Consider the following 23,940-nt stretch of genomic DNA (forward strand, 5'->3'; position numbering starts at 1 on the left):
GCCCTTGGGGGGGAGTGCGTGTGCAATTCCTGATACCTAATCAGAATTTCCCTTGCTGCAGGTTACGCCTGTTGCCTCTTGTCCTTTTGCTGTGTCCCACAAAGAACAATGGGGCTCTAAAATCCCCAGTCCCCCTCTAGGTAGTCTCCAACAACTGTTAAATCCCTCCTTCTCCAAGCTGAACTAACCCAGCTCTCTCCGCCTCTGCTGTGCTCCAGCGTCCTCACCACCTTAGTGGCCTTATGCTGGATTCTGTCCAGTTTCTCAGTGTCTTTTTTACAGCAGTGCAGATGTGGGTGTCTTTTAATTAGCTATTTCATTTATCTTCTCTTCTAAATTTGTTCCTCTGCTAGCTGAGGCTTGGCTCCACAAAGGATTTACAAGATGAGATTCTACCATCTGTGTTGTACTGAAAGCCAAACAACAGTATAAGAGTAGTCTCTTTGCTGAAATCTCTTGACCTGTTAATTATATTAAGAAAGTATTTTAGCAGCTCAATTATAGTCTGCTGTTGCATGCTGCAGCCATTCCGGAGAGCAACCTCAAAGATACCAGCAAATTGCTTCTCTACTGTGACATTTCCCTCCCCTACCAGCAGGAGCTCCTCGTTGGTAGTTTTTAATTAGGCGGCCCAGATCAAAGACACCAAGGCAGCTGTGTGCATCCAGTCCTTTCCTGAGCTGAAAGCAACCAGAAGTATAAATCAATTCTGTAAATTATGTGATCTGGGATTTGTATCCACACAAATACTGACATGTGGGTTACACTGCACCCCGTGGTTTGTCCTACTGGAGGATACTGAATTACATGGGCTTAGTGCTAACTCACCCTTTCTATTCTGATCTGGACTCTTTGCTACCTTGTTCTTTCCCTGTTCCCCTGTGCCCCATTAATGTTCTCTTCCTCGGGCAGATTTTCTGCTTCAGCCAGTTCATAAGGTGTAGGGATGCCTAGGTTTTATTTTTGTCTGCCGTGGCTTCATATCAACCCTACATAATCTAATATTCTTTTGATATCAGGAATCCTTTTTTGGGACTTCTGCCCAAAAGTTCCTGTCATTTCTGTCCCACCACTAAACAATATTTTTTTCCTGTGCCGGTGCTAGACTGGCTCAGATTTAGGTGCAGTCTTTTAGGTGCAGCTTCTACAACTTTGTGTTGAAGTTGTTCCCTTGAGCCACAGGTCTCTGTGCCTTTAAAGTTTCCTTTTTTTTAATATCAGTTTTAAGTCAGTACAGCTGGATCCCTGCAGCTCACCACATCCTAGCTCACCATGTGTGTGAAACTAGAAGTATTTCAAAGGAAGCTGTTGTAGGTGCCTGGGCTGCCTTTCTAGCAATGAAGTTTAGCTTCTCCCTCGTCTCTCCTGTACTTCCCTTTGTTGTTAGTTTCTGTCCTGGCCATGAGTTTTGTCTTAGTCATTGCTGGCAGCCTGTTCAGCTTTTTGCAGGATTTCCCAGTCTGATGGCGTGTAAGATACTTGAAATGGGCAAGTCTCTTGCTGTTCCTGCTGCCCACACTATCACACAGGGTAGCTGAGATGGCCCCAGGGAAGAGTCAGGCTCCTTTGCCAGCTGGATTGCCCTCTTTGGCCACTGCTTAGCTCCCATTCTTTCACGAGGCCTGCAGACCTTGAAACCAGTGCTGTGTAAAAGGGCAGTCATGGAGCGTAGCTGGAAATGGGTAGGTAACTGGAAATGGCTAATTTTCCTTCTTTGTATCTGGCTGTCCAGGTTGACAGCTTTGGCCTCAGTATGCTGTACTGGGATCTTGCAGGAACTAGGCTAAGCTGTCATGGTGCTGTCGGGCCCACTGCAGGTAATAGCTCTTTGCCCTGCTCTCTGCCTGCTTTTCTGGGGAGCTTCAACACCACCTCCCACCCCATCCCTTTCGAGCTACTAATGCTCGTGTCAGTCGCATCCCCCGGCAGGCTGTTTTCAGGAAGGCAGCGCTGTGCTTAGAGTGCTAGCCTGGACCTCAAAGTCTGCAGCTCTGGGTTTGCAGAGATTCCCCCTGTGGCTGTACAGAGCACGTAGGATATTTACCTGCGCAGAGGGCTCATCAGCGAGCCGGAGTATGGAGGTTTCAGCTGGGTAGCAGCAGAGCCAAGCTGTGTGGCTGGGCGGTCATAACCTGTACTAGGGTGCTTCACTGCTCAATGTGTGCCAGTGTGTGCTGCCTGCTTCAGCCTTGCAGGTGTGTTGGTGACCCCAGGCAGCTGTGGTCCCCTTGGCACCACGGCAAGGGCTGGGGAGCACTCGTGTCTCTCACTGGCCTTTTGGGGAAGAAGGGGAACAGAGGACATGCAGAACTGAATTTTGTGAGCACAGCCGGGACCTAAGATGCACTTGTAGTGTCAACCCTGGTGTGAAAAAAGACAGGGTACCCAAGAATAACGGGGGGGGTGGGGAGGAAAGACACAAAAGGAGAAGCAGAAGTGTGTGCAAAGCAGCTTGGGGCTGGGGAGTTGATGGCTCAGAGCGCTTCCTGTTCCTGGAGCTGCGCGTGCCCAGCTGCGCACAGGCTTGCGCCTCCTGTGCCCAACAGCACTGTGCAGAGGGCCAGAGAGCAAGGCACGTACCCAGAAACAGGTGGATGGAGGGGGTCTGAATGGAGTGATGGTAGACGCCAGGAGAGATACATGGCCAGCTCCCAAGAGGCGCAGAAACAGCTTGGCGTTGGGTGCTCCAGCACAGACCTCCGACTTCCCGTTTCTCGCCAGCGCAAACTGATTTTTCCTCTCTGTTTTTTGAGTTGCTTTGGTGGTAGCCACTTGGTCCCCTCTTCTTTTGCCCTCCACGATGGTGAGGTAAGAGGGGCTGAGAAGTGTGTGTGTTTAGGGAGGGGGACCAGGAAAGTAGGACAGATCAGAGAAGGGATCATCCTGGAAGCTGTATCTCAATGGAAACCTTTCACAGGCTGCGGGAGGTATCACGTAGGAAGGGATGTTGCTGCTGCTGGCTGTCAACCTGTATGGGTATCTCTAGGGATGCTGACCGGGGACCATTCTTCACTGTACAAGTCTCCACGTTAGTGCCTGGCCTTTTTTATTCACCTGGTCTTGTTTTTATTTCCTCTGCTAGGTGGTTTCACCGTGACCTGAGCGGGCTGGAAGCTGAAGCCTTACTGAAGGGACGAGGTGTCCATGGAAGCTTTCTGGCCAGACCCAGTCGGAAGAATCAAGGGGATTTTTCTCTTTCAGTTCGGTAAGTAACTTGGACCCCAACTTCTGTCTTTCCAGGGTTGCAGAATGCTTAGATCCTCACATGTCCTGTGGCATCTTCTTCATCCCATCCTTATTCCTTTGAGTTCTTTCCAAGCTGTAAAAGGACCTGAGCTTCCCAGCATCTTCCAGACCCTCCCTCAGGTTGCCCCAGGAGCTTCTCTTTCCAGTCATCTCCTTTCACTGGGACCGAATGCTCTGGTTCCATGGCAGGAGGTAATGCAGAACATTTTCCGCCTCTTTTCCAACCGCCTCACTGGACTGCTCTATGCATCATCCCACAGGGTTGGTGACCAGGTAACCCACATCCGCATCCAGAATACTGGGGATTTCTATGACCTGTATGGAGGGGAGAAGTTTGCCACCTTGTCAGAACTGGTGGAGTATTACACGCAGCAACAGGGCTCGCTGCAGGACAAAGATGGAACCATCATCGACTTGCGATACCCGCTCAACTGTTCCGACCCCACTACAGAGAGGTACAGAGAAAGCAAAGCAGCTGGTGTGTCTGGACATACCTTGACCGATCACAGCAGACCTAATAGGGCTCTGTTTTTACTTCTGGTTTCCTGTTGCCTTTGCTATTTATATACTGTTCCTAAAAGCAAAGGTTGTGGTGTTAGTTATCGGTCTGCAGTGGTCCGTAGAGTGACATGTTATGGAAGCCCTCAGCCTTGCCCCAAACCTCCTTGGTTATTCCAGGCCTGGGTGGCTCACGTAGCTGAGAGCAGGACCATGTTCCCCTGCTATTCCGAGCTTGCTTAGTCTCCTTCCTGTCCCCGCTTTGCATATGTCTCTGACACCAAGTTCCTAAATCAAATCAGGTGGTTTTGCCCTTGTGTTGTGCTTTCAGGCTCTTTGTTGCAGCTCAGGGAGCAGTCGCACCGTGCTCTGGGGCGGACAGGTCCTCCTTGCCCACCTGGAGACAGAGAGCAAAGATGCCCTGGGTGAAGCGCCTGGGTACGCCCCTGCTTGCTCTGGGGTCAGGCTGCAGAGGGGCCAGCATCTGCCTGCCAGCTGTCCTCTCCACTCAAGGCCGTTGGGTTGTGGCCCTGCAGTTTCCTCCCTTCCTCCCTGCGGTTGGAAACTTCTCCCCCCGCCAGGCTCTTACGAAAGCTCCTCTCACTCTCTCCCCAAGTGATTTTCCATCACGTGGCTTTGAAGAGCTGGGCTTTACTGGGGGAACGGAGGGGGGGAACGGGACCCATTAACCCCTTCCTACCTGTGGAGGGGAGGCCCGGAGACCTCTTTGAGCAGGAGAGGTCAACCATTCCCCGGGTGGCATCTGAGCACTGGCACATGGTGGCTGAACCCTTCTTTGGGAGGAGGATCGGAAAGTAATGACTGCCATGCAATGGAAGTCACCAGCTATTTCTTGTAGTGCGTGAGGCAAGGATCAACAGAAGTTACTTGCCAAGGCACAACAACCGCCTGCCACGTCTTGTTGTCAAAATGGTTCCTAGATGTTGTGTAGAGGAATGTGTTAGTCTGGCCAGATACAGGGGTGAATGAATGCCCCGGCTGCTTCTGTGACTGGGGCAGGGCCTCCCAACCTCCATTTTAATTCTTGGGAACAGACAGCCCTAGCAATGTGAAGTTCCCCATAGATGCCAGTACCACCCCAGGCATCCACTGTTAGCTGCTCTGTGGGCAGCAAACCTGCTCCCACAGCTCTAACCACACTGGCTCATCTACCAAACATCAGCCTGGCCTTGATGGCAGTGTGCACAGTGACGTATGGAGCGTGTCTGGTGCTTGTTGTGGTACCTGCAACGAGCGGGAGCAGGGAGGGGCGTTGCAAGTCAGTCTGACGCAACAGCTACCTGCTTTTGAAATGCTGTTCACCAGGGGAGATGGCCAAAACGGCTGTGACTCCAGCTGCTGAGGCAGCTCTGTGGAAGCGGGACAGAGCTGCAGTGAACACGGCCTTTGGCTGGCATAGCAGCTGTGCTCAAAGGCCCCCGAACGCAGAGCCCAGCACACGGCTCCAGCTGGAGATGGGGATGTCCCAAGACTGGAGCGGCCTGCTTGAACCGGGCCCATCCCTGCTAGAGGAGAAGGGCCCAAGTCCCCTCCCTGACACCGAGCTGGGAAGGAGGGGAAGGGGCTGGGGCAGGAGCACCAGGGCTGTGGTGGCCCTTGGGCTGAGATGGGTTCAGACCCAGTAGAGGCTCCACCAGAAAAAGGGTACCGGGAGGAGTGGGATGATTCAGAGCGTTTCCCAGTGCCCAGAGCACCTCACAGCTCTCAACTTTCTATAATTTGGATCTCTAGCTCCAGCTTCCAAGCGAGTTTTGTGGAAGCAGGACAGAGCTGCAGTGAACGTGGCCTTCTGCATCTCTACTTGCCAGCTCAGCAGTGCCCCCCAGGACCTTCTGGTGCAGTTCAAAGAGACTGTGGAGCTTGGGACAGGCATGAGGAACTAGAGGATCTACACAGAGACAACCTGGGTCACATCTGGAGTTTCTGGAGGAGAGGCCAGGGTTGTCCCATCTCCCAGCTTGCTTCTGGTGTCCATCACTTGCACCCACACCACACGGTGCAGTGAGATCCCACCAGGCAGGCACACCCTGCCCCAGAGACCTTTATAGGTGGGAACGGGCTTGGCAGCAGCTGGGCCATTTGCACCACGCTTGTGTCCCTCTGCGCCCTTGGTCCAGTCCTGCAGCAAGGCAGAGATCACCTTGGTCAAATGGGGATGCTCCTCACCTTGTGCTGAGAGGAGAGAAGGAGCTGCTGACTGGGTGTTTGCATTGAGGACAGGAACGTGCACATGCATCAACAACAGTGATAAGTACCAGGAGCAGAATATGGGCTCCAGGTGGCTCCCGGTGTTCGCTCCCATGGCTAGGCTGATTGCTGCAGTGTGATGTGCCCAGAGAATGGGAATTATCCTTTGCTTGAAGAGGTGACTGAGTTTCAGAAAGAGGGGTCACTGGGATGGTTCTTTAATGGATCTGATCTCAACACAGCCATCTGGGTGCTGCTAAATTCTATGGGAGAGTTTCTGACTCACTGGGGGTTTATTTTTTTTCCTTGGTGTTTGAGTTTCCAAAGCACCCTGCAGCAATAAGGCTAGAAACCCAATAATGCTGGGAGGTGCTGAAAGCCACAGACTACCCTTCCCCAACTGGTCTTCAAGCCTGCAAGCACTCCTTATCTGTGCTTGTGTGTATAACACAACTGGATCAAACTTGGCGCTTTCCCACTGTGTCCTCTGGTACCAGCATTCTGCTCCCCGGGTCCCTTCTACCTCCACCTCATCCCTTGCCCTTTCCTTTTCTCGCCAGCTCTCTACTTCTTTCTGTCTCATCTGCTTTTCCCAAGATCCTGCTCCTCCCTTGGTTTCCTTCCCTCTCTCTTTCCTTCCCCTCTGTCTTCCCCTTCCTTTCTTCCTCCCTCACCCTTCCCCAGTGTTGCTGTCCTTCACTCATCAGCTCAAGGGCATCCACTTACCTGCATCTCCACCTCTCTTCTGACCCTCTCTTGTTTTTTCCTAGGTGGTACCATGGGCATCTGTCAGGCTCTGCAGCTGAGTCACTTCTCCAGGCCAAAGCCACCCCTTGGACCTTCTTGGTGCGGGAGAGCCTCAGCAAACCTGGGGATTTTGTCTTGTCTGTTCTCACTGATCAGCTTAAACCTGGGCCTGATACTCCACCAGCTGGGGCAACCAGTGCCTCTGGGGCCCGGCTCAAAGTCACGCACATCAAGATCATGTGTGAGGTGAGCAGTTGGGAGAGCAAAAGGAAAGGGAGTGGAAGAGGTCTCTGCCGATCTCTGCTGCTCATGTCCTCAAATGCAAGAGCCCTGTCAGCTTGATTACCACCAGCAGTTTTTCTGAATTTGGATCAAAGTGCTGTCACCTTGCAGGTTCCTTATGTCCTCTGCCCAGCCTGGGTGGCCATGGGCAGTGCTGGGTGCTCAGACATGGGAGGAAGCAGGGCTCAGTGTGACTGACAACTGCAGTACAGGCAGTTTGTGGTGAAAGAGAGAGAAGGATTCACAATCTAATTACGAGTTCATCAAAAGAGTTAAAAGCTCTTGGAGGAGGAGGAGGGGCATCGGCAAGGCCTCCACACCTAGTCTGAAGGATGTTACCAACCTGGCTGTCACAAGTTCTCCTATTTCTTTCATGCGGGATGATGCAGAGAGTGGAGGGAGATTTCAAGGACATAAAGCAACTGACCTTAAATGAGAGCTGAGGGCAGTATGCCTTCTCTAGGCTTCCATCCACTGAGAACAGGAGTCAGTTCACCATACTATGAACTTAGTGTTCTTAGGGCAAACTACCATTTGACCTCCCTCCAGAGGAAATGCTTTTCTAGATGGCGCAGGGTGGTGCCTATGGCTTTGCACCCCTTAGCGTTACCTTTTCCCTGAGCATTATCAGCTTTGTCCATAGGAATGTTATGAGTGGGACATTACACATTCTTCCTCCATTTAGAATGGACGCTACACAGTTGGAGGTGCTGAAATGTTTGACACCTTGGCAGATCTGGTGGAGCACTTCAAGAAGACTGGAATTGAGGAGGTGTCTGGCTCCTTTGTGTACTTGAAGCAGGTAGATCCCATTTCCTGTGTTTCTTAGGGATCCTTTGGAGAGACCCACTTGCTGTTTGTTTCTGCTTTGTGTCCTTCTTCTCCTTCTCTCCATAGCACACAGAGGAGACTTTGCTCTCCAGCAGCATAACTCTCTTTCATGCCAACCCATTGTGTTTTCCCATCCCCAGCCCTACTACGCTACGAGGGTGAATGCTGCTGACATTGAGAATAGAGTGCAGGAACTGAACAAGAAGAGTCTATCTGAGGACACATCCAAGGCTGGATTCTGGGAAGAATTTGACGTAAGAAACTGCTGGGGGACATTATTCTGACTTTTTGGGAAGTCCCTGTGCACCACCTCATTCTCCATCCCTGATTTCTTCCTGGACAAAATCTTCTCAGGTGTCTTGTAAATTCTTGTCAGTTTATCTCTGAAAGAAGTCTCTGTTTGGAACCTGTTCCTCTGGGGCGTGAGTGTCATCTTTAAGTGAACCCAGTGAGGTAGAACTTTCATGGTTGGGAGAACGAGTCACCAAGATAGTAAGGGCATGAACCTTGGACTTTTCAAGTCTAGGTTTGCTTTTCATTTCTCTGCTCCCCCACAAGCATGCCCATGTGTCCCCAGAGTCACCACTGTTCCTCTGAGTGCCCACCTCCCCTGTCATACATTGTGACCTTGCCATGACTATTCTCTTCTGCTCTCAGAGTCTGCAAAAACAGGAAGCTAAGCACCTGTTTGACCGTCATGAGGGTCAGAGACCTGAAAACAAGAGCAAGAACCGATACAAGAACATCTTGCCCTGTGAGTCTTGCTTCTCCACTATAAAAAAAACCCAAACAGACAGGCAGTGAAGAGCTGTCCGAGTCATCCCTGGCCCTGCCTCAGCCCGCTCTATCCTCCAGAGCGGGTTACAAGGTGTGTGGCATTGAGGATTTAAGAGCTGATGAGAGAGGTCACAGCCTTTTCCTGTCCTTGAAGGAAGGAGGGAGGGTTGCATCAAACTTACTAGCTTCTGATGGTTCATCTTAGGGGTAGAGAGATGGGAGGATGTGGTGAGATTGGTCTGACCCCAGAGAAGGAGAGGTGAAAATATAGGGCATGCTGCATCCACTGGGTAACATGAATGAGGTGGCATGGGGCAGGGAAGGAGTTTCATGTGGCTGGGCACAGAGTATCTCATTGTTCTGTTTATTCTTTTGATGCATCCTCAGTTGATCACTCCAGAGTCATCCTCCAGGGAAGGGACCCACATATCCCTGGATCTGACTATATCAATGCCAACTATGTCAAGGTGAGACTCTTGAAAGATGGCTGTATGCCCAAAATGGGGGAGGGCCTGCCGGCTCCTGCAGCCCTCCTGATCTTCCCCTGTCCACACTCAGAACAACCTGATCAGCCCAGATGAGTGCACCAAGACCTACATTGCGAGCCAGGGTTGCCTGGATGCCACAGTCAATGACTTCTGGCAAATGGTGTGGCAGGAGAACACATGCATTATTGTGATGACCACACGGGAGGTAGAAAAAGGGCGGGTAAGTAGCAGGTTTAGGTGTAGGTGTCTCGGAGCTGCTCTCTTTTCCCCTTCAACCACTGCTCTGCTCTTTCTCTCTTTCCTGCCTTCTGCCCGTCCTCACCCTGTCCTCTCTGCCCACACAGAACAAATGTGTCCCTTACTGGCCAGAGGTGGGCAGCACGAAGGAATACGGTCCCTACCTTGTGGAGAACGCTGGGGAGCATGATGCATTGGAGTACAAACTCCGGCACCTCTGTGTGTCTCCGATGGATGACGTGAGTGTGCCTGGTCAAGGGCTGTCATGGAGCCCATGGGTCTAACGGTCACTGTATGTCTAAGGCTGGGAACTGCTGGGTGCTGTGGTGATGCTGCTGTTGTATCATTTTTGGGGTTGCTGTTCCCACCTGGTTTAGGCTGGAATCACGCTGTTGGAATCACCAAGAAGTGCACAGAAGATTCCCTCTGGCTTCAGACCCGCCTCTCCCTAGGACAGAGGCCAGGGATAGGACTGGGTTGCAGTTTTACCTGTAGAGTGTTTTGTTATTATCAGGATAAGGCTGTGCGTGAGATCTGGCACTACCAGTACCTGAGCTGGCCTGACCACGGTGTACCCAGCGAGCCAGGAGGAGTGCTCAGCTTCCTCGACCAAATAAACCAGAAGCAGGAGAGCATCCCAGATGCAGGGCCTATTTTGGTGCATTGCAGGTTGGTACAGAGGCTGGGGTTTGAAGCATTCTCCATCCTTTATATAGGGTGAGGTGTAGAAAGTCTGTCCTGCTGCACCAGCTCTTCCCGGGACTTGCGAGTGAAGCTTATGCCAGCCCCCGTATTTGCTTTTTCCTCTCTGATGCCCCCAAACCAATCTCTGCTGCCTGTTGAATCCTTGACTCTTTTGTGGCATTGCTGAACAGCTGCTACAAGTGCCGCATCCTTCCGCAGAAGCAGCTGCGTTTTGTTTCAGGAGCTATATTACTCTGACCTCTGTTTGTCCTCTCCTTGCAGTGCTGGGATTGGCCGCACTGGGACTATCATCGTCATTGATATGATAGTGGAAACAATCTCCACCAAGGGTAAGAGGACCCCAACGTGTCTTGAAGTGAATTGGCCCACCCAGTAGGGCTGTGTCTTTAAGTCCAGCTGTAAAGGGATGAAAACTGTCGGGTATCAGTGGGAGAGATCCTGCCACAGCCCTGAGAAGGTTGTGCTGTCCTTGCTATGTGGTAGCTGCTGGATCTCTGCACCGTATCCGCTTATTGTGGCTTCAGCCTTCGCTGAGCTTGGGCTCTTCCTCCAGGGCCAGACTTGGAAGATGCTGAGTGGGAAAGAGGGATAGGATGTCCGTACAGGAGTAAAGAGTATGGAGGGAGGTGGGCACTTCTTGACTGAACTCCACTGTGACTGCTTTTGGTGCAGAATTGGGAGAAGGGAGTTCAGTGAACACGTCCATAAGCTTTTCTGGTGCCCCTTGCTAGGGCTGGACTGTGACATTGACATCCAGAAGACTATCCAGATGGTGAGGGCCCAACGCTCAGGGATGGTGCAGACGGAAGCCCAGTACAAGTTCATCTACATGGCCATATGCCAGTTCATAGAGACGACCAAGAAAAAGCTGGAAGTTATCCAGGTGAGAAATGGGACTCTACTTTTCTGTCCTGTGAGTCTAGGCCCTGCATGGTGCTGGCTCTGAGCCCAAGCGCTTTGTTTCCCAAGCTTTAAGCTAGCACTGGAACCTACATAGACTACAATGGTGCACCAAGATTTGAGTTCCTCCCTTTAAAATTCAGGGGACAACATTGGCAGCTCAAGTACCAACCCCTTGTTTTAATGCAGTTATTTCAACTACATTCTATATAATGCCTCCACCAAGTGCCTCCACCAAGTGCTGTTTTGTTACAAGCTGAATCTAAGACAGGTAAAGACTTTGCCCTCTCCTTTCCTCTGTCTTTCCCATCCTAGTTCTGCAGTTGCCTCCCAAGCCCTTGTGGAAAGGATTTTCTCCTACTAGCTGAGAAGTGGCATCTTTTATCTCTCTTTGTAGTCTCTGGCAGCATCCACTAGCTGCTGCTATCTGTTTAATATTCTTTAGCTGACACGTGGCACTCTCAGGCATTCCAGTGCCTCCAGAAATTTGTTGCCCCACTGTTCACTCCTGTACAAGGATACATTTGCATCCCTGCTACTCATCTCTGTGACAGCAGCGGGCAAAGTGCACTGAGCCTGAGGACTTCAGCAATCCACCAACCTCCACTGAGATCTTAGCATGAAGCTTGATTAAACAGCCAGAACTCTTCCATGATGCCTCACATGCTTCTCCCAGACCACACTCTTCTCAGCTTGGTTTTTCTCTCCTGTAGTCTCAGAAAGGCAAGCCGAACGAGTCTGAGTATGGGAACATTGCCTACCCCCCTGCAGCGAGGAATGTGCACGCCAAGGCTTCACGAAAATCCTCCAAGTAAGAACTCACCTAAACCAGAGGCCCACCTATGCCTGCCTCTGGCAATAGTCTCTCTGCTGGCTTGGCTGGGTTCTTCCTCTTGCTGACTTTTTCCCTTGTTTTCCCCTGGTCTTACAGGCAGAAAGAGGAGTCAATGGTTTATGAGAATTTGGGGAAAAAGGAGGAGAAGGTGCGGAAACAGCGCTCCTCAGAGAAGAAGCTGAAAGGCTCACTAAAGAAAAAATAAGCATACATTGCAGGTAGCCCCATGGGGTTTTGAACCTGGAGCTCATGTCCAGGCTGGCCTGCCTCGCATTCCTTGCTCTTGGACTGGGACTAGGCCTTCCCCTTTTCTTCCGTGCCACTTTGCAGTGCCCTGAACCAGACTGCTTTCGAGGTCAGCTGACTGACTTCATTGTCCTTTGCCTGTGCTGCTCCTTCATCATTCATTAACAGGAAAAAATCACACCCCTTCTTTCCCTTGCTCTCTGAGCACTGGGGCCCAAACTCACCTCTGCTGTGTCAGCTTCAGTGGACTTCTTGAGGAAGAGCTAAGGAAGCTCTTTACAGGAGCTACATCTCTGCCCACTGCTGCAAGTTAGAGTTTAGCCTGTTAGTGTTCCCTGAAGCCTCATCTTTTAAAATCTGGAGGTTTTGGCCTGTTCAAGCTCAGCTCCTCTGTAATTCAACAGGAAACTTCCTCTTGCCTTAATACCAACCCTCTGCTCTATGATCCCTTTTCTACTTGATCCTTTGATCAGATGCTGTAAATATACTAGAATTTGATGTGTGGCCATGTTTTCTCCTTTGTTTGTAAATAAATGTGTATTTGTTTGAATGGTGAGTCCCAAAAGTTTTTTCTATAATTTCTCTTTGAGTATAGCTGTACTCCTGGCTTCACTTGCAGCCTTGCAAAGACTTACAAGAATGGCTCCAGCTTAGTTTTCATCACTCCCTGCAGCCTTCAGACTCCTGAACAGAAGCTGTGACCAATTACGGTGGCTCCTTGCTGTGAGACTTGAGTGTTGGTAGTTGTCAGGTAAGTCTGAGCGCAGACTGTGACAAACTCAGACGCAGGCTTTTGCACTTAAATTTTGGTATTTGGAAGAGTCGTCCTCATGCCCCCAAATCACTAGTCATTTTGTCATCTGTCTCATCTGTCTTTGGTGGTATCCCTCAGCTGGAGGGTAGGTCATAAGGGCTGCTTCAGCAAACAGTGTAGTGCCTGACTGCTCCTTCCTACGTACCATTTAGTAGAAATGAAACTTTGTCTTTATGGAGAAGGTAGACCAGAGCATGGCCACATTGTGGCTTCACAGATACTAGTCAGTCACCTACAAGAAGGGGCTAAGGGAGCTGGATTGTTTAGTCTGGTAAAGAGGAGGCTGAGGGTTAAACTACAACTTCACAGACAGCTGGTAAGAAAATTATGGTAGTGGCAGATAATAACACCAGAGGCAATGGTCCCAAATCGCAGCTTGGGAGGTTCAGGTTGAACACTAAGACTGCTTTTACCAGACAGCATTCAAACAGAGGCTCAGAGGGGGAACCCTGTCCTTGCAGGTTTTCAATACCTGAATGGACAAAGCCACAGCTGATCTGACCTAGTGCTGGTAATAGTGCCACTTGCAGCAGCAGCCTGGGCTAAAGACCTCCACCACTATTTATATCACTCTGTGAATACTGGAAAGCATTCCTTAGTGGTGGAGCCCATCCTTGGTGGTGTTAGAATGGGCCTCACCATGGTTTTTAAAGTCTTTCCAGTTAAAACTAGGCCCCAGCCTGTGAACCATACCCAGGAACCATTTGGGAGAATGCTGAAGGAGTTTGGATAAAGCCACAGCTAAAGAGTGCAGACCTGAACCTTTCTGTGGCAGCTGGCCACAGATCACAGAGAACATGCTGGGGAACCCTTAATTTACAGGTGCAGGCACTGCTTAGGCTGTGGGCATTTGCTGTTGAAAGAAAAAGATGGTTCAGGTGTCCTGGACTAGGACCTGGTTAGAGCTGACAGCAGGAAGATCTCAGTCCCACTTAGGAAAAAGTCTGAGCTAGGTCAAAAAGTGACCTAGGACGCAGGCCAAGAATGCTTGGAAATGTGGGACAGGGAATTTTGTCTGGTCTGAGCCACATCTAGGCCCTGTGTGGGAAGATGCCATTGAGGGACCTGCACAATCAATCCCTACCAGCTGCCTGACTCGGGACCACAGTGAGCGCTTTAGAAGTCCATGCTTTGGCATGGGGGCCCTAAGCCTGGGCTCTCTCCTCTCAGTTTAGAGCGCAAATCCACATGGGCAAAGGGGCAAAAAAGAGAAGGAATGCGGTGTGCCTTGAACTCTGTTCCATGTAGCTTGTAATACAGTGGCAATGCCCAATGTGCCTAGAAGGTGACATACCTGCCTGGGAGCTGGCAAGGTGAAGCATCTACCAGTCTGTACAAAGCAGCTGGAAACAGGCACTGCATCCTTGGAACTCTGCCACCTGCCAGAGGACATGCCCACACTCAGGCACTTCACAGGAGGGAGCAGGAACCCCATCAGCAAGGCAGTGGCAGGATGATGGGCAGGATGATTTAGCCAACTTCAGCCAAGTTCCCGGCTTTGATCTGGTGCTAAATGCATAAACAGAGCCAAGGCAAGGTTGGACAGTGTACAAAGGTGTGGACAAGCCCTGTGGATGGTGTAGTGATTCCAGCCATGCCAATACAGAGAATAGCATTCCCCAAGCCAATGCTGCATGGCATAGGTATAACAACAATGCACTTCCAAGATGAAAGAACTCATCCTGTTAGAAAAAACAACTTCACTCTGTGTCCAGGCAACAGGCAAGCTTATGAGGGACAAACCACAGCGCCAAGGATGAGTGCCACATGCCATCTTGTGCATGCTAGGGGGTATTCTGCCCCTGCTTAGCTGCCTCAAGCAAGCAAAGGCAGAAACAATGCCACAGTGGCAATCCCATCCTTTTTGAGTTCAGCAGCTGGTTCTGGAGCACGGGACTGAGAAAGCTGCCTGGGATAAAGACACATACCTGAGACACAATATATTGGGAGGAAGGACACTGCTTGCTGTCATTTGACATGGCAAGAAACTTGGTTGGAAGCGTTCGGAAGATAGATGGTACTTTGGGGGGGGAGCAGACCCTCCTCCCCATGTGCTGGATTTCACTTCCCTTAGCCTGTGAGCCAACAGGCATCTGCATTTACCAGCTGGCTTTGTGACGCTGCTGCCACTAGAGGAAAAGGCAGGCAAGGGCCAGTGGGGGAAAACAACGGACAGAGACGTAAAGCTGAAAGATGAGTGGGTGGAGGTACACTGTGTTTCACCTCTGAATGACGCTAGATACCCTCTTCCAAGCCAATGGCCTGAAGCCCTACTCTCAGGAAACACTTGCTTTTGCTTTAGACTCCAATCCACCTCCTTCTTAAAAAGCTGCCACAGCCTAAAGCAAGGCATACTAATGGTTAGCTTAAACTCTACCCAAAGCATGAAAATGAAGACACCGTGTGGAGCAAGTTCAGGTTACACTGAGAACTTCATCTGTGTTTCAAGTCCAGAGCTTAAGGTGTCCATAATATCCACTGTCTGCAAAGAATACAGACTGAACAAGAACTTTCATGATTGAACATCAAGAAATGCAGCACTGAAATAAGCAGTCTACTCTGCTTTATGCTTAGGCACTGTTACATACAGACTACTTTTGGGTGGCTGTTTGAAAATGCATTGTCAAAACTGGTTCAAAAAAATTGGTGCTTCCTTGATGTTGCAAGTCAAGACACATGGGTATTAGATACGGCTCTGATTTCCAGTCACAGTGAGTTGTAAAACCAGGAAGCCATAGATTATAACTGTTCTTTAAACATCTTGTGCTCTTCTTCACCCACGTGAGAGGTCCTTAAAGGCTTCTCTTCTTCATTGGAGAGCTTAAGTTGGCATTGCTTGTAATAGAGATGGTTGGTTGCAAATACAGATGGTCTCGTGGGTGGCTGTCTTGGTCATCGTGGTCATGAAGTTTAAAATCTTTGACGATACAACTGTTAGCAGTGCTACTACCCTGGATTTTAGGAGACCAGACTTTAGGCTGCTCAAGGAACTAGTTAATAAGGTCCCCTGGGAATGTGCTTTTGAGGATATTAGGGTCCATAAATGCTGATCACTTTTTAAGGGCCTTCTTTCAAGAGCACAGGAACAGGCAATTCCAATGCATCTGAATTCAAGCAACTGAGGCAGAAGGCTGGCTGGGCTGAATAGGGATCTCCTGCAACTTAGGTGGAAAAAGAAAGTGTATGGACTTCGGAAGCAAGGACAGGCTACACAGGAGGACTACAGACATGCTATTCACCACTAAAGGGAGAAAATCTGTATGGCCCAAGCTCAGTTGGAATTGAAGCTGGATGGTACTGTGGTGGATAACAAAAAAGGCTTTTTAAAGTATGTTAACAGCAAAAGGAAGACTAAAGCAAACATTGGTCCATTACTTGATGAGGTTGGTCACCCCATCCCCAAATAAGGATGAAGATAAAGCAGAGACATTTAATGCTTTCTTCACCTCTGTCTTTAACACTGATGATGGGCCCTGGCATGGCTGGAGCCCTGCAACTGGGGAGTGATAAGCTCCCAGTTGACTTTGAACTTGTACACGATTTGCTGCTGCAACTGAACGCACACAAGTCTATGGGGCCCGACAGAATTCATCCCAGGGTACAGCAGAGTTGGCCAATGTTATTGCAAGACCTCTCTCTGTTATTTATCAACAGTCTTGGGAATCTGGAGAGGTCCCAGTTGACTGCAAGCTGGCAAATGTTGTCCCAATTTTCAAGAAGGGCAAGAAAGACGACCCTGGTAATTACAGGCCTGTTAGTTTCATTCTGGTGCCTCGTAAAATTACGGAGAAGATTATTCTGGGAGTTATTGAAAAAGACTTGAAAGACAATGAAGTCATTGGTCAAAGCCAGCATGGGTTCATGAAGGGAAAGTCATGCCTTACTAACTTAATAACCTTTCATGACCAGGTTACCCCCCCTAGTGTACAAAGAGAAGGCAGCAGATGTGGGGTTTTTTTGGATTTTAGCAAAGTTTTTGTTACTGTCTCTCACAGTATTCTTCTGGACAATGTCCAGCATTTAGCTAGACATGTACACAATACAATGGGTGAACAATTGGCTGATGGCTTGGGCTCAAAAGACTTGCAGTAAATGAGGTAACATCTAGCTGGTGGCCAGTCACTAGTGGAGTTCCCTAGAACCTAGGGCCAGTTCTCTTCAAAGCTTTTATCAATGACCTAGACACAGGCCCCAAGTACACACCAAGCTTGCCGACAATACTAAATTAGGAGGAGCTGTTGATTCCCTCGAGGAGACAGGGGCCTTACAGAGAGATCTTGATAGATTAGCATGCTGGGCACTCACCAACCATATGACATTTAAGAACAAATGCCAGATTCCACACCTGGAATGGTGTAATCCTGGATGTACGTATAGACTGGGGGACAAGAGGCTGGAGAGCAGCCCTGCAGAAAGGGGTCTGGGTGTTTTGGTTGATGGCAAGTTCTATGAGCCAAAAACGTGCCCTGGCAGGCAAAAGGGCCAACGTTATCCTGGGCTGCATTAGGCACAGTATAGTTAACTGGTCAAAAGAAGTGATGGTCCCACTATACTCAGCACTGGTCCAGCCTCACCTTGAGTACTGTGTGAAGTTTTGGGCTCCACAATGTAAGGAGGATATAAAAACGTGTCCAAAGGAGGGCAACGAAGATGGTGAAAGAGGGCATAATTTATGAGGAGCAGCTGAGGATACTAGGTTTGTTCAGCTTAGAGGAGACTGAGGGCTGACCTCATTGCTGTCTACAACTTCCTCATGAGAGGGAGCAGAGAGGAAGGTGCCGACCTCTTCTCTTTGGTGTCCCACAACAGGACATGAGGCAATGGCTTAAAGCTGCATCAGGGGAAGTTCAGATTGGATAGAAGGAAAAAGTTCTTCAGTGAGAGGGTGGTCAAACTCCCCAGGGAAGTGGTCATGGCCCCAAGTCTGTGTTCAACATGCATTTAGACAATGCTCTTACCTACGGTTTAACTTTTAGGTTGCCCTATGGGCAGTGAGGAGTTGGACTCAATGATCCTTGTGGGTCCCCTCCAACTCAGGATATTTTACAATTCTATGATTCTGTGAAAACTCCAAGTCCTAAATCTAGTATAGGGCAGCCCAGAGAGACAGAAAAGGCTAGCCCCTGAAGCAGACAAGATTTTGCCTTGGAAACCCAAGCAGAGAAGAGAGTTTAGTCAGTGGAGGAAGATTTCTCCTGTACTTTTGGCCAGGAAAGCAGGGGGAAAAAAACCAAGGTGTAACAATGGAGGTCAGGACACAGTACATACATGCTGCTGTGACACGGAAAAGCTGGAAAACCTATGCTCACCTCTAGCAGCTATAGGCAGCTAAGAAACTGGCACTGGTCACCCATGCAGCTATATGAGCTCATTCTCTCCCCACCCTGCGATTTCTCAGCGAACAGGACGGTGTTTCCCTTGCTCCTTTCCCCACAACATCCTGATGCTGCCTTCAACCAAATAAAAGTTCTGTCCCACCTCTCCCTATGCAAAATAACCTCTTTTTCTGCCACTAAGCACACTTAGACACAGTATAAATTTTGGGGGTTTTAATTTTTACAAATGTTTGAAAGAATCACTGAGCAGACAGTGACACAGATATTCCAGCAGTGACAGGCACCCAATGAATGACATTTTCCTGAATTCAGTCCCAGGTTCTCTTGGGATCAACAGTGAAAGAGAAACAACTAGGAAAAAAGCCTGGTGCTGATGGCAGCAGAACTCCCTCCCTTGGCGAAAAAAAAAAAGAGTTCTGATTTTACCCTACAGAAATCTAAAAATTAATGAAGATTAGAGCTGAATTACTATATCCACATGGGTTAATACCAGTAAGCACCCTTACCCCCTCCCCAAATTTAACTGATGGGGTGAGAAAGGGATTACAGCTGCCCAGCGGCAGAGCCCAATCCCATAACTGGATCACCACAGATGGAGCAGGGGCATGGAAACCAAATCCAGCTAGTGGATTAAGAACTTCAAAGTAAGGGCAAAAAACACTAGTGGAGGGAGTTCCAAGCTCCTCACTCATATCTTCTGCTGGTCAGCGCCGGTGGTTCTAGGAGGCTTTAATTTCTTTCATTTCTTCCCTTGTTTGAGTAGGAGACTGTCACTGAAAGGGAGACAGAAGCGAGTCATTACTCCAGAAAGCACAAAGCTGAACCAGACCCTCACTACAGACTTGGGGGGGTGGGGTGTCACACCCAAAGGATCTGGACTTCAAGTCCTTCCTACTAGGTACTTTTTTCAAAGCCTCTTAAGCCTTCTGGGATGAGTAAGACAGAATCTAATCAGAGGTAAGGAAGAAGGATCTTACAGACATCCCACAGAAAAGAAACCAGCTCTGGCTTCCTTTCTTGATTCTAAGAAATCTAAGCTTTTAGCTGCATGCTATTAGCTCAGCTGGCACTGCCTTGTCCAGTAAACACTGGACAGATCAGGCAAAGCCACCAAACTCCTACCAGGTAGGGGATGGGGTTTTCTAGCATGGGCTAGAAAACTTTTGGAGAGTAACAAGAGCATTTTTCCTAAAGATCGTTACCCCAAACCAACACAAATTCCTACGATCATCTGTCTTCTTACAGCCCTCTTTGTCATAAATGCAGGATGCCCTGTATACAGGGGGCAGATCAGAGGACACTCCTCAGTTTCTCCTGCCTTCCCCACCCAAGGCTCCTTATGGGACACAGAGAGAGAACTGAGGTAGAGATGGAATAAACTTCCTGTGGCCAGAAAGGCTCAAGCCAGAAACATCCCAGGCACCAGGCAAACATCAACACCCTTGTTCCAAGTACTAACAAAAGGATCAAAATAAACAGTGCCTTACCTTCCTCTGTGTATCAGGAGATGCAGTAAAGGCGGGGGAGGGGAAAGAAGAAAAACAAGAGTAAACTGATTAGATTTAACAAAAATCTCAATTTCCACAGTAAGAAAGACTGCTCCCTACTTGGCTGTGTCCTCTGGCATCAGGCTCCTCTCAGAGAAAAGAACCTGAGAGCTCCAGAAAGGGGACCAGCTTCACAGGTAGGGTGCAGATAAATCCAGCCATCTGGCCCCTTTACCTGGTGAAGCCCTCATCCTGCAGGTTCAGTACCAAGTTATCTGCTGTGAGATACACACGGTTTTGTGAGCCAGCAATCTGAAAAAGAAATCCATTACACAGATGGCACTCTTGTTTTATTCACTTAAGATCTCGGTTAAATCAATGCAATTCCCCAAAACAACTCTGTAACTTCCTGACTTCCCATCCCAGCGCCATCAGACTTTCTAAAAGAAGTGCTCATTCTGTCTCCCTGTCAGACAAACCTTTGATCCCATGCTTATCTGTTCCCTTTTCTCAGCCTGCAGGAAACCAGGAGCTTTAGGTGGCTGCAGCTGAGTGTGGGTGATGGAATCTGATGTGGATCTGGCCTTGTCATATGGAGGGCATGAACTCTTAACCTCACATCTAATTGCTGATCATTGCAAGCTAAATCTTAAGCTCTACTTGAGCAGAGAAGGGCTGGCAGGAACAAAGATCAGGACAGGGCAGGTCACATTCGCCTTAAATTCATCACATGGCCACTGGGCTGGGAGGACAGCACAAGGACTGCAGAAGGATGAAGGAAATTCTGTGCCTCATTGCTCACCGTTTTTGAGATGTTTTGAGCAGCTCGGATCTTACGTAGCTTGATGTAGCCTGGATGCCTGCTGAGAGCTTCACCAAGGTACAGGGGAGCAAAAGTTAAGGAAAAGCCTGCTAACAGAAGCTGCCTACCCTCAAGGAATTCTTCCTAAGCCATATCATCAAATATCTTAGCAATCTCTATTCTGATAACTTGGGCCTTTGGGCAGGCATATTTTCACTTCCCCAAATCAAGAACATTATAGATTATGGTCACACACAGCCAACAGAAGTTAAACCTTAGAACAGGGAGTGAAGGCTCATGACCTTCTCTGCTCCGACCTGTAACCTCACTCCAGCCAACTGTTGGGGAAAAAAAAAAAAAGACAGTGACCTACTTGAAGCCATCATCTGATATCAGCCTCCTAAGCGTGAGCCCACTGTGACAGATTCTCAGGACTGTCAAGCTCACAAGCCACATCCCACAAAATCTCCCAAAGCAGGATATCATCTTGGCAGCTGTAGCTTCCCCTTCAGCCTGAACAATCTTCTGCTTCTGCTCCTGCTTGGCCTTCTCCACCAGAAACTGTGCACGCTGTGCCTCCTGCTGGGCTGCAGAGAGAATGGCCAAAAGCATTCGAAGCAGATCCCATTTTCAGAGCCATCCACCAGAACCCTAGAGCTGAGGCCTGGGGGCTCTGCTTCCAAAAGAACCGATAGCGTTCTGGGGCCATATCCACAAGTAAGAAATGTATCTAAGTGTACTTTACTTTTCCTTAAATAAAATCAACAGCGTCCAGACCGTCTAAACATAATCCCCATAGTAAGTGGTAAGAATCCCAGTCAGAAGAGAAACCCTACAGTCTTGTGAACTCAGTCCCACTGACAGTCTATCCCACTAGCTATGACCCAAAGTTTTCTGATAATACTTGTGAAATAATCTGTTTAGCTCCATTACTAAGGAGGCTGAGATTTATAACTCTGTAGCTGTATCAATGCAAAAGCAATGACACGCTAGCCCAAATTCTACTTCCAATGAAAAGGCAAAGGCAATCCAGCCTTTCCAGGCATAAACTGAACTCACCCACTTGCTTAGCTTCCACAGCTGCTGTGTATTCACGACTGAAACTAAGCTCTGTGATAGCCACATCATCCAGTATGAGGCTGAAATCCTTGGCTCTCTCTGTCAGTTCTCGCCTAATGAGCAGAGACACCTGAAACACAAATATAGCAAAACCAGTACCAAACACAGGTTGCTTGTCACTTCCTGTGCACTCCAAAAGTGAAGCGCAACTGCTCTTCACACTTTATTCACATTGGGCCCAAGAGAGACATTACCTAAAACAAACCCTGAACCATGGACATTAATACCATCTCTGAATCTGTTGCTTCTAAATAATGCCGCATATCCATAGTTACGTACCGCATTTTCAAAAGTATATTACAATTTATTTATAGTTATTACTTAACAATTAATAGTGGAAAAATAAAAAAACTTCTTGAAAGTTTTTTTTGCTTTCACATCCTATCACATCTAGTTCCACAATTCCTACACGTTTTGGCAGTATTTCCTTCTCCATCTTAAATTTGCCACCGTTTGCATTTTGATTGTCTCCTCGTATTTGTATTCAGATTAAGAAAATAAAAACTACCACTCCCCACTGCTACACATTGTAGACGTATCACGTCTCTTAATTACTGTAGCTACTCGTTTAGTGTGGCTACTCCACTTTTTTTTTTAGTCTCTTTGGATGAGTGTTATTGGTAGATCTTTTGATTTATTCTACTAACTTCTGAGTTACCTTTACCTTGATATCTTTTTCAGTCAAGCTAACAAGTCCTGGACCAAATATTGACTGAAACAGAAATTATTGCTACAGTATCACATCCTTGATCAGTCTAGCATTTGCTTTTACTTTTACTGCAGCTGTTTCTGAGCGGAATTCTAAAATTATGCCAGAATCCTTTACTCAATGAACTGCGAGCGCGTAACTACGTAAAGTCCCTTAATTTTTTTTCTGATTATCAACCACTTCAATATGCATCACTTCACAGTAACAAACACTAGATGAGTATATGACAAGAAGGCAAAGTCAAGTCAGTTTGTTCAGAAATGTCACAGATACCTAAGACTTGTTTGTTTCTGATAAATCTAAATCTCTCGCAGACATCATTTCTTTACTGTCACATCCTGCCTTTCCACTCATTCTCTTTATACAAGATCTTTATACAAGATCATTAACAAATCCCTTCAGTGCACGGCATGTGCCCTAGCACCTGAAATCTCTGCTATGGATCAGTTCTCACAACAAGACCTGGATGCTTAGTTCTACTCTTTGCTTTTTTGTCATGGATCAGCAACTAGTTAAAAGATGCTTTGTATTTCATCTTTCTGACTACTTATCCTCTTTAGCAGTCTCACGCAGGATCTCCTCTAAAGCCTTTTAAAAGAAGATCAGCAACTTCTCTCTCCCTCAGCTGTGGTAGGTGACAGATATTCTCAGAATCCCTGGCAATCAAATTGTCAGAACACAAACTTTCAGGTATAGGCTTTTATAAGCTAAATATTTCTATTATTTCACAACCTGCCCAGATTACTCTCTAATCTTTTTCTAAACAGAAATATTTGCTATCCTTCTGTAGCACCCATTACTGAAAGTTTACTGCTTTGTTAGCTGCTCATCCACTTCGCTTTTCAGATCCTTTAAAACTATTTAATTTGCTCTGACAGTTCTTCTGAGACCCATGGAGGGCCAGCTAATAATTTTTTTAAAGCCAGTTCTACTGTTACCTGGGGACTATGATGTAAATCAGCTCTCCCTCCCCCATCATCACATTACGGTGCAGTTTTGCACTCTGTATACCAATGAATCCAGTTTTCTTCTCAGAAGCTAGTGGTACAGCCTTAGCGTTTGTATCTGTATCGGAATCAAACTGTAAGCAGGATACAGTTCCATGCCCTTTCCATTTGGATGCACCATCTACCAGCCTAATGTATTTATCCTTCGTCTATGATAACATTCCCCATATCCACAGTTCAGTTTTTTCTTTGCAATCTGAGTGTACGTCTCCTCCAGAAAAGTTCACCTGGGCTCTCTGAGTGATGAGCTGTGAAGCGTTAAACTTGGCTACCACACTCTTGAGCACTTCATTAACGATGGAAGGCAGGACTCGCTCCTCATAGTCCAGGCCCAGGCGCTGGTACATGCTGGGCAGCTCTGCGGCGTTTGGGCGTGTGAGAACACGCAGCGAAATGTTCACCATCTGCAAATCTTTACAAGAGAAAGAGATATGAGCAGGGCCGGCGCCGCGGCCGGACTCCTGCCCTCCTCCCACCCCACAGGCATCGCCTGGGCCTCGTGCTCCGGCCTGCGGGGCCGCTCTCACCTTTGGAGCCGGTGGGGGAGGAGATTTTCCGTGGCCGGGCTCGAATGTCGTAGATGATGGGGTACTGGAACCAGGGGATCCTGCGAGGGGCGGGAGGCCCGTTACGCGGGGCGATCAGGACAGCGCGGGCACCCGCAGC

At 48.5% G+C, this 23,940-nt stretch overlaps 2 protein-coding genes across 3 annotated transcripts in view; one reads left to right on the plus strand and one right to left on the minus strand.

The window, feature by feature from the left end:
* The window catches only part of PTPN6 (protein tyrosine phosphatase, non-receptor type 6), a 14,739-nt gene extending 2,192 nt beyond the window's left edge, over window positions 1-12,547 (plus strand). Inside the window, exons 1-15 of one of the 2 annotated variants that reach the window (XM_009586434.1) lie at window positions 2,503-2,808; window positions 3,083-3,205; window positions 3,507-3,701; window positions 6,723-6,945; window positions 7,667-7,783; window positions 7,953-8,066; window positions 8,470-8,566; window positions 8,977-9,056; window positions 9,148-9,297; window positions 9,422-9,553; window positions 9,829-9,983; window positions 10,281-10,348; window positions 10,751-10,902; window positions 11,633-11,730; window positions 11,851-12,547. In XM_009586434.1, coding sequence (XP_009584729.1) covers window positions 2,801-2,808; window positions 3,083-3,205; window positions 3,507-3,701; window positions 6,723-6,945; window positions 7,667-7,783; window positions 7,953-8,066; window positions 8,470-8,566; window positions 8,977-9,056; window positions 9,148-9,297; window positions 9,422-9,553; window positions 9,829-9,983; window positions 10,281-10,348; window positions 10,751-10,902; window positions 11,633-11,730; window positions 11,851-11,959 — 1,821 coding nt within the window. In that variant the 5' untranslated portion in view covers window positions 2,503-2,800 and the 3' untranslated portion in view covers window positions 11,960-12,547. Of the gene's footprint in view, window positions 1-2,502; window positions 2,809-3,082; window positions 3,206-3,506; window positions 3,702-6,722; window positions 6,946-7,666; window positions 7,784-7,952; window positions 8,067-8,469; window positions 8,567-8,976; window positions 9,057-9,147; window positions 9,298-9,421; window positions 9,554-9,828; window positions 9,984-10,280; window positions 10,349-10,750; window positions 10,903-11,632; window positions 11,731-11,850 lie in introns of those variants that run through there. The other variant, XM_009586433.1, reaches the window with a different exon arrangement.
* Window positions 12,548-18,348: 5,801 nt separating this feature from the next.
* Window positions 18,349-23,881, minus strand: PHB2 (prohibitin 2; the record flags this gene model as incomplete). The annotated part of the gene is made up of 8 exons (XM_009586436.1): window positions 18,349-18,923; window positions 19,638-19,643; window positions 19,873-19,949; window positions 20,440-20,517; window positions 20,923-21,026; window positions 21,499-21,628; window positions 23,502-23,686; window positions 23,802-23,881. Coding segments are annotated over 8 exons (694 nt in total), but the record flags the coding sequence as incomplete, so codon positions are not given.
* Window positions 23,882-23,940: the final 59 nt, after the last annotated feature.

Source organism: Fulmarus glacialis, unplaced genomic scaffold (genome assembly GCF_000690835.1).
Source record: "Fulmarus glacialis isolate BGI_N327 unplaced genomic scaffold, ASM69083v1 scaffold7971, whole genome shotgun sequence".
Lineage (NCBI taxonomy): Eukaryota > Metazoa > Chordata > Aves > Procellariiformes > Procellariidae > Fulmarus > Fulmarus glacialis.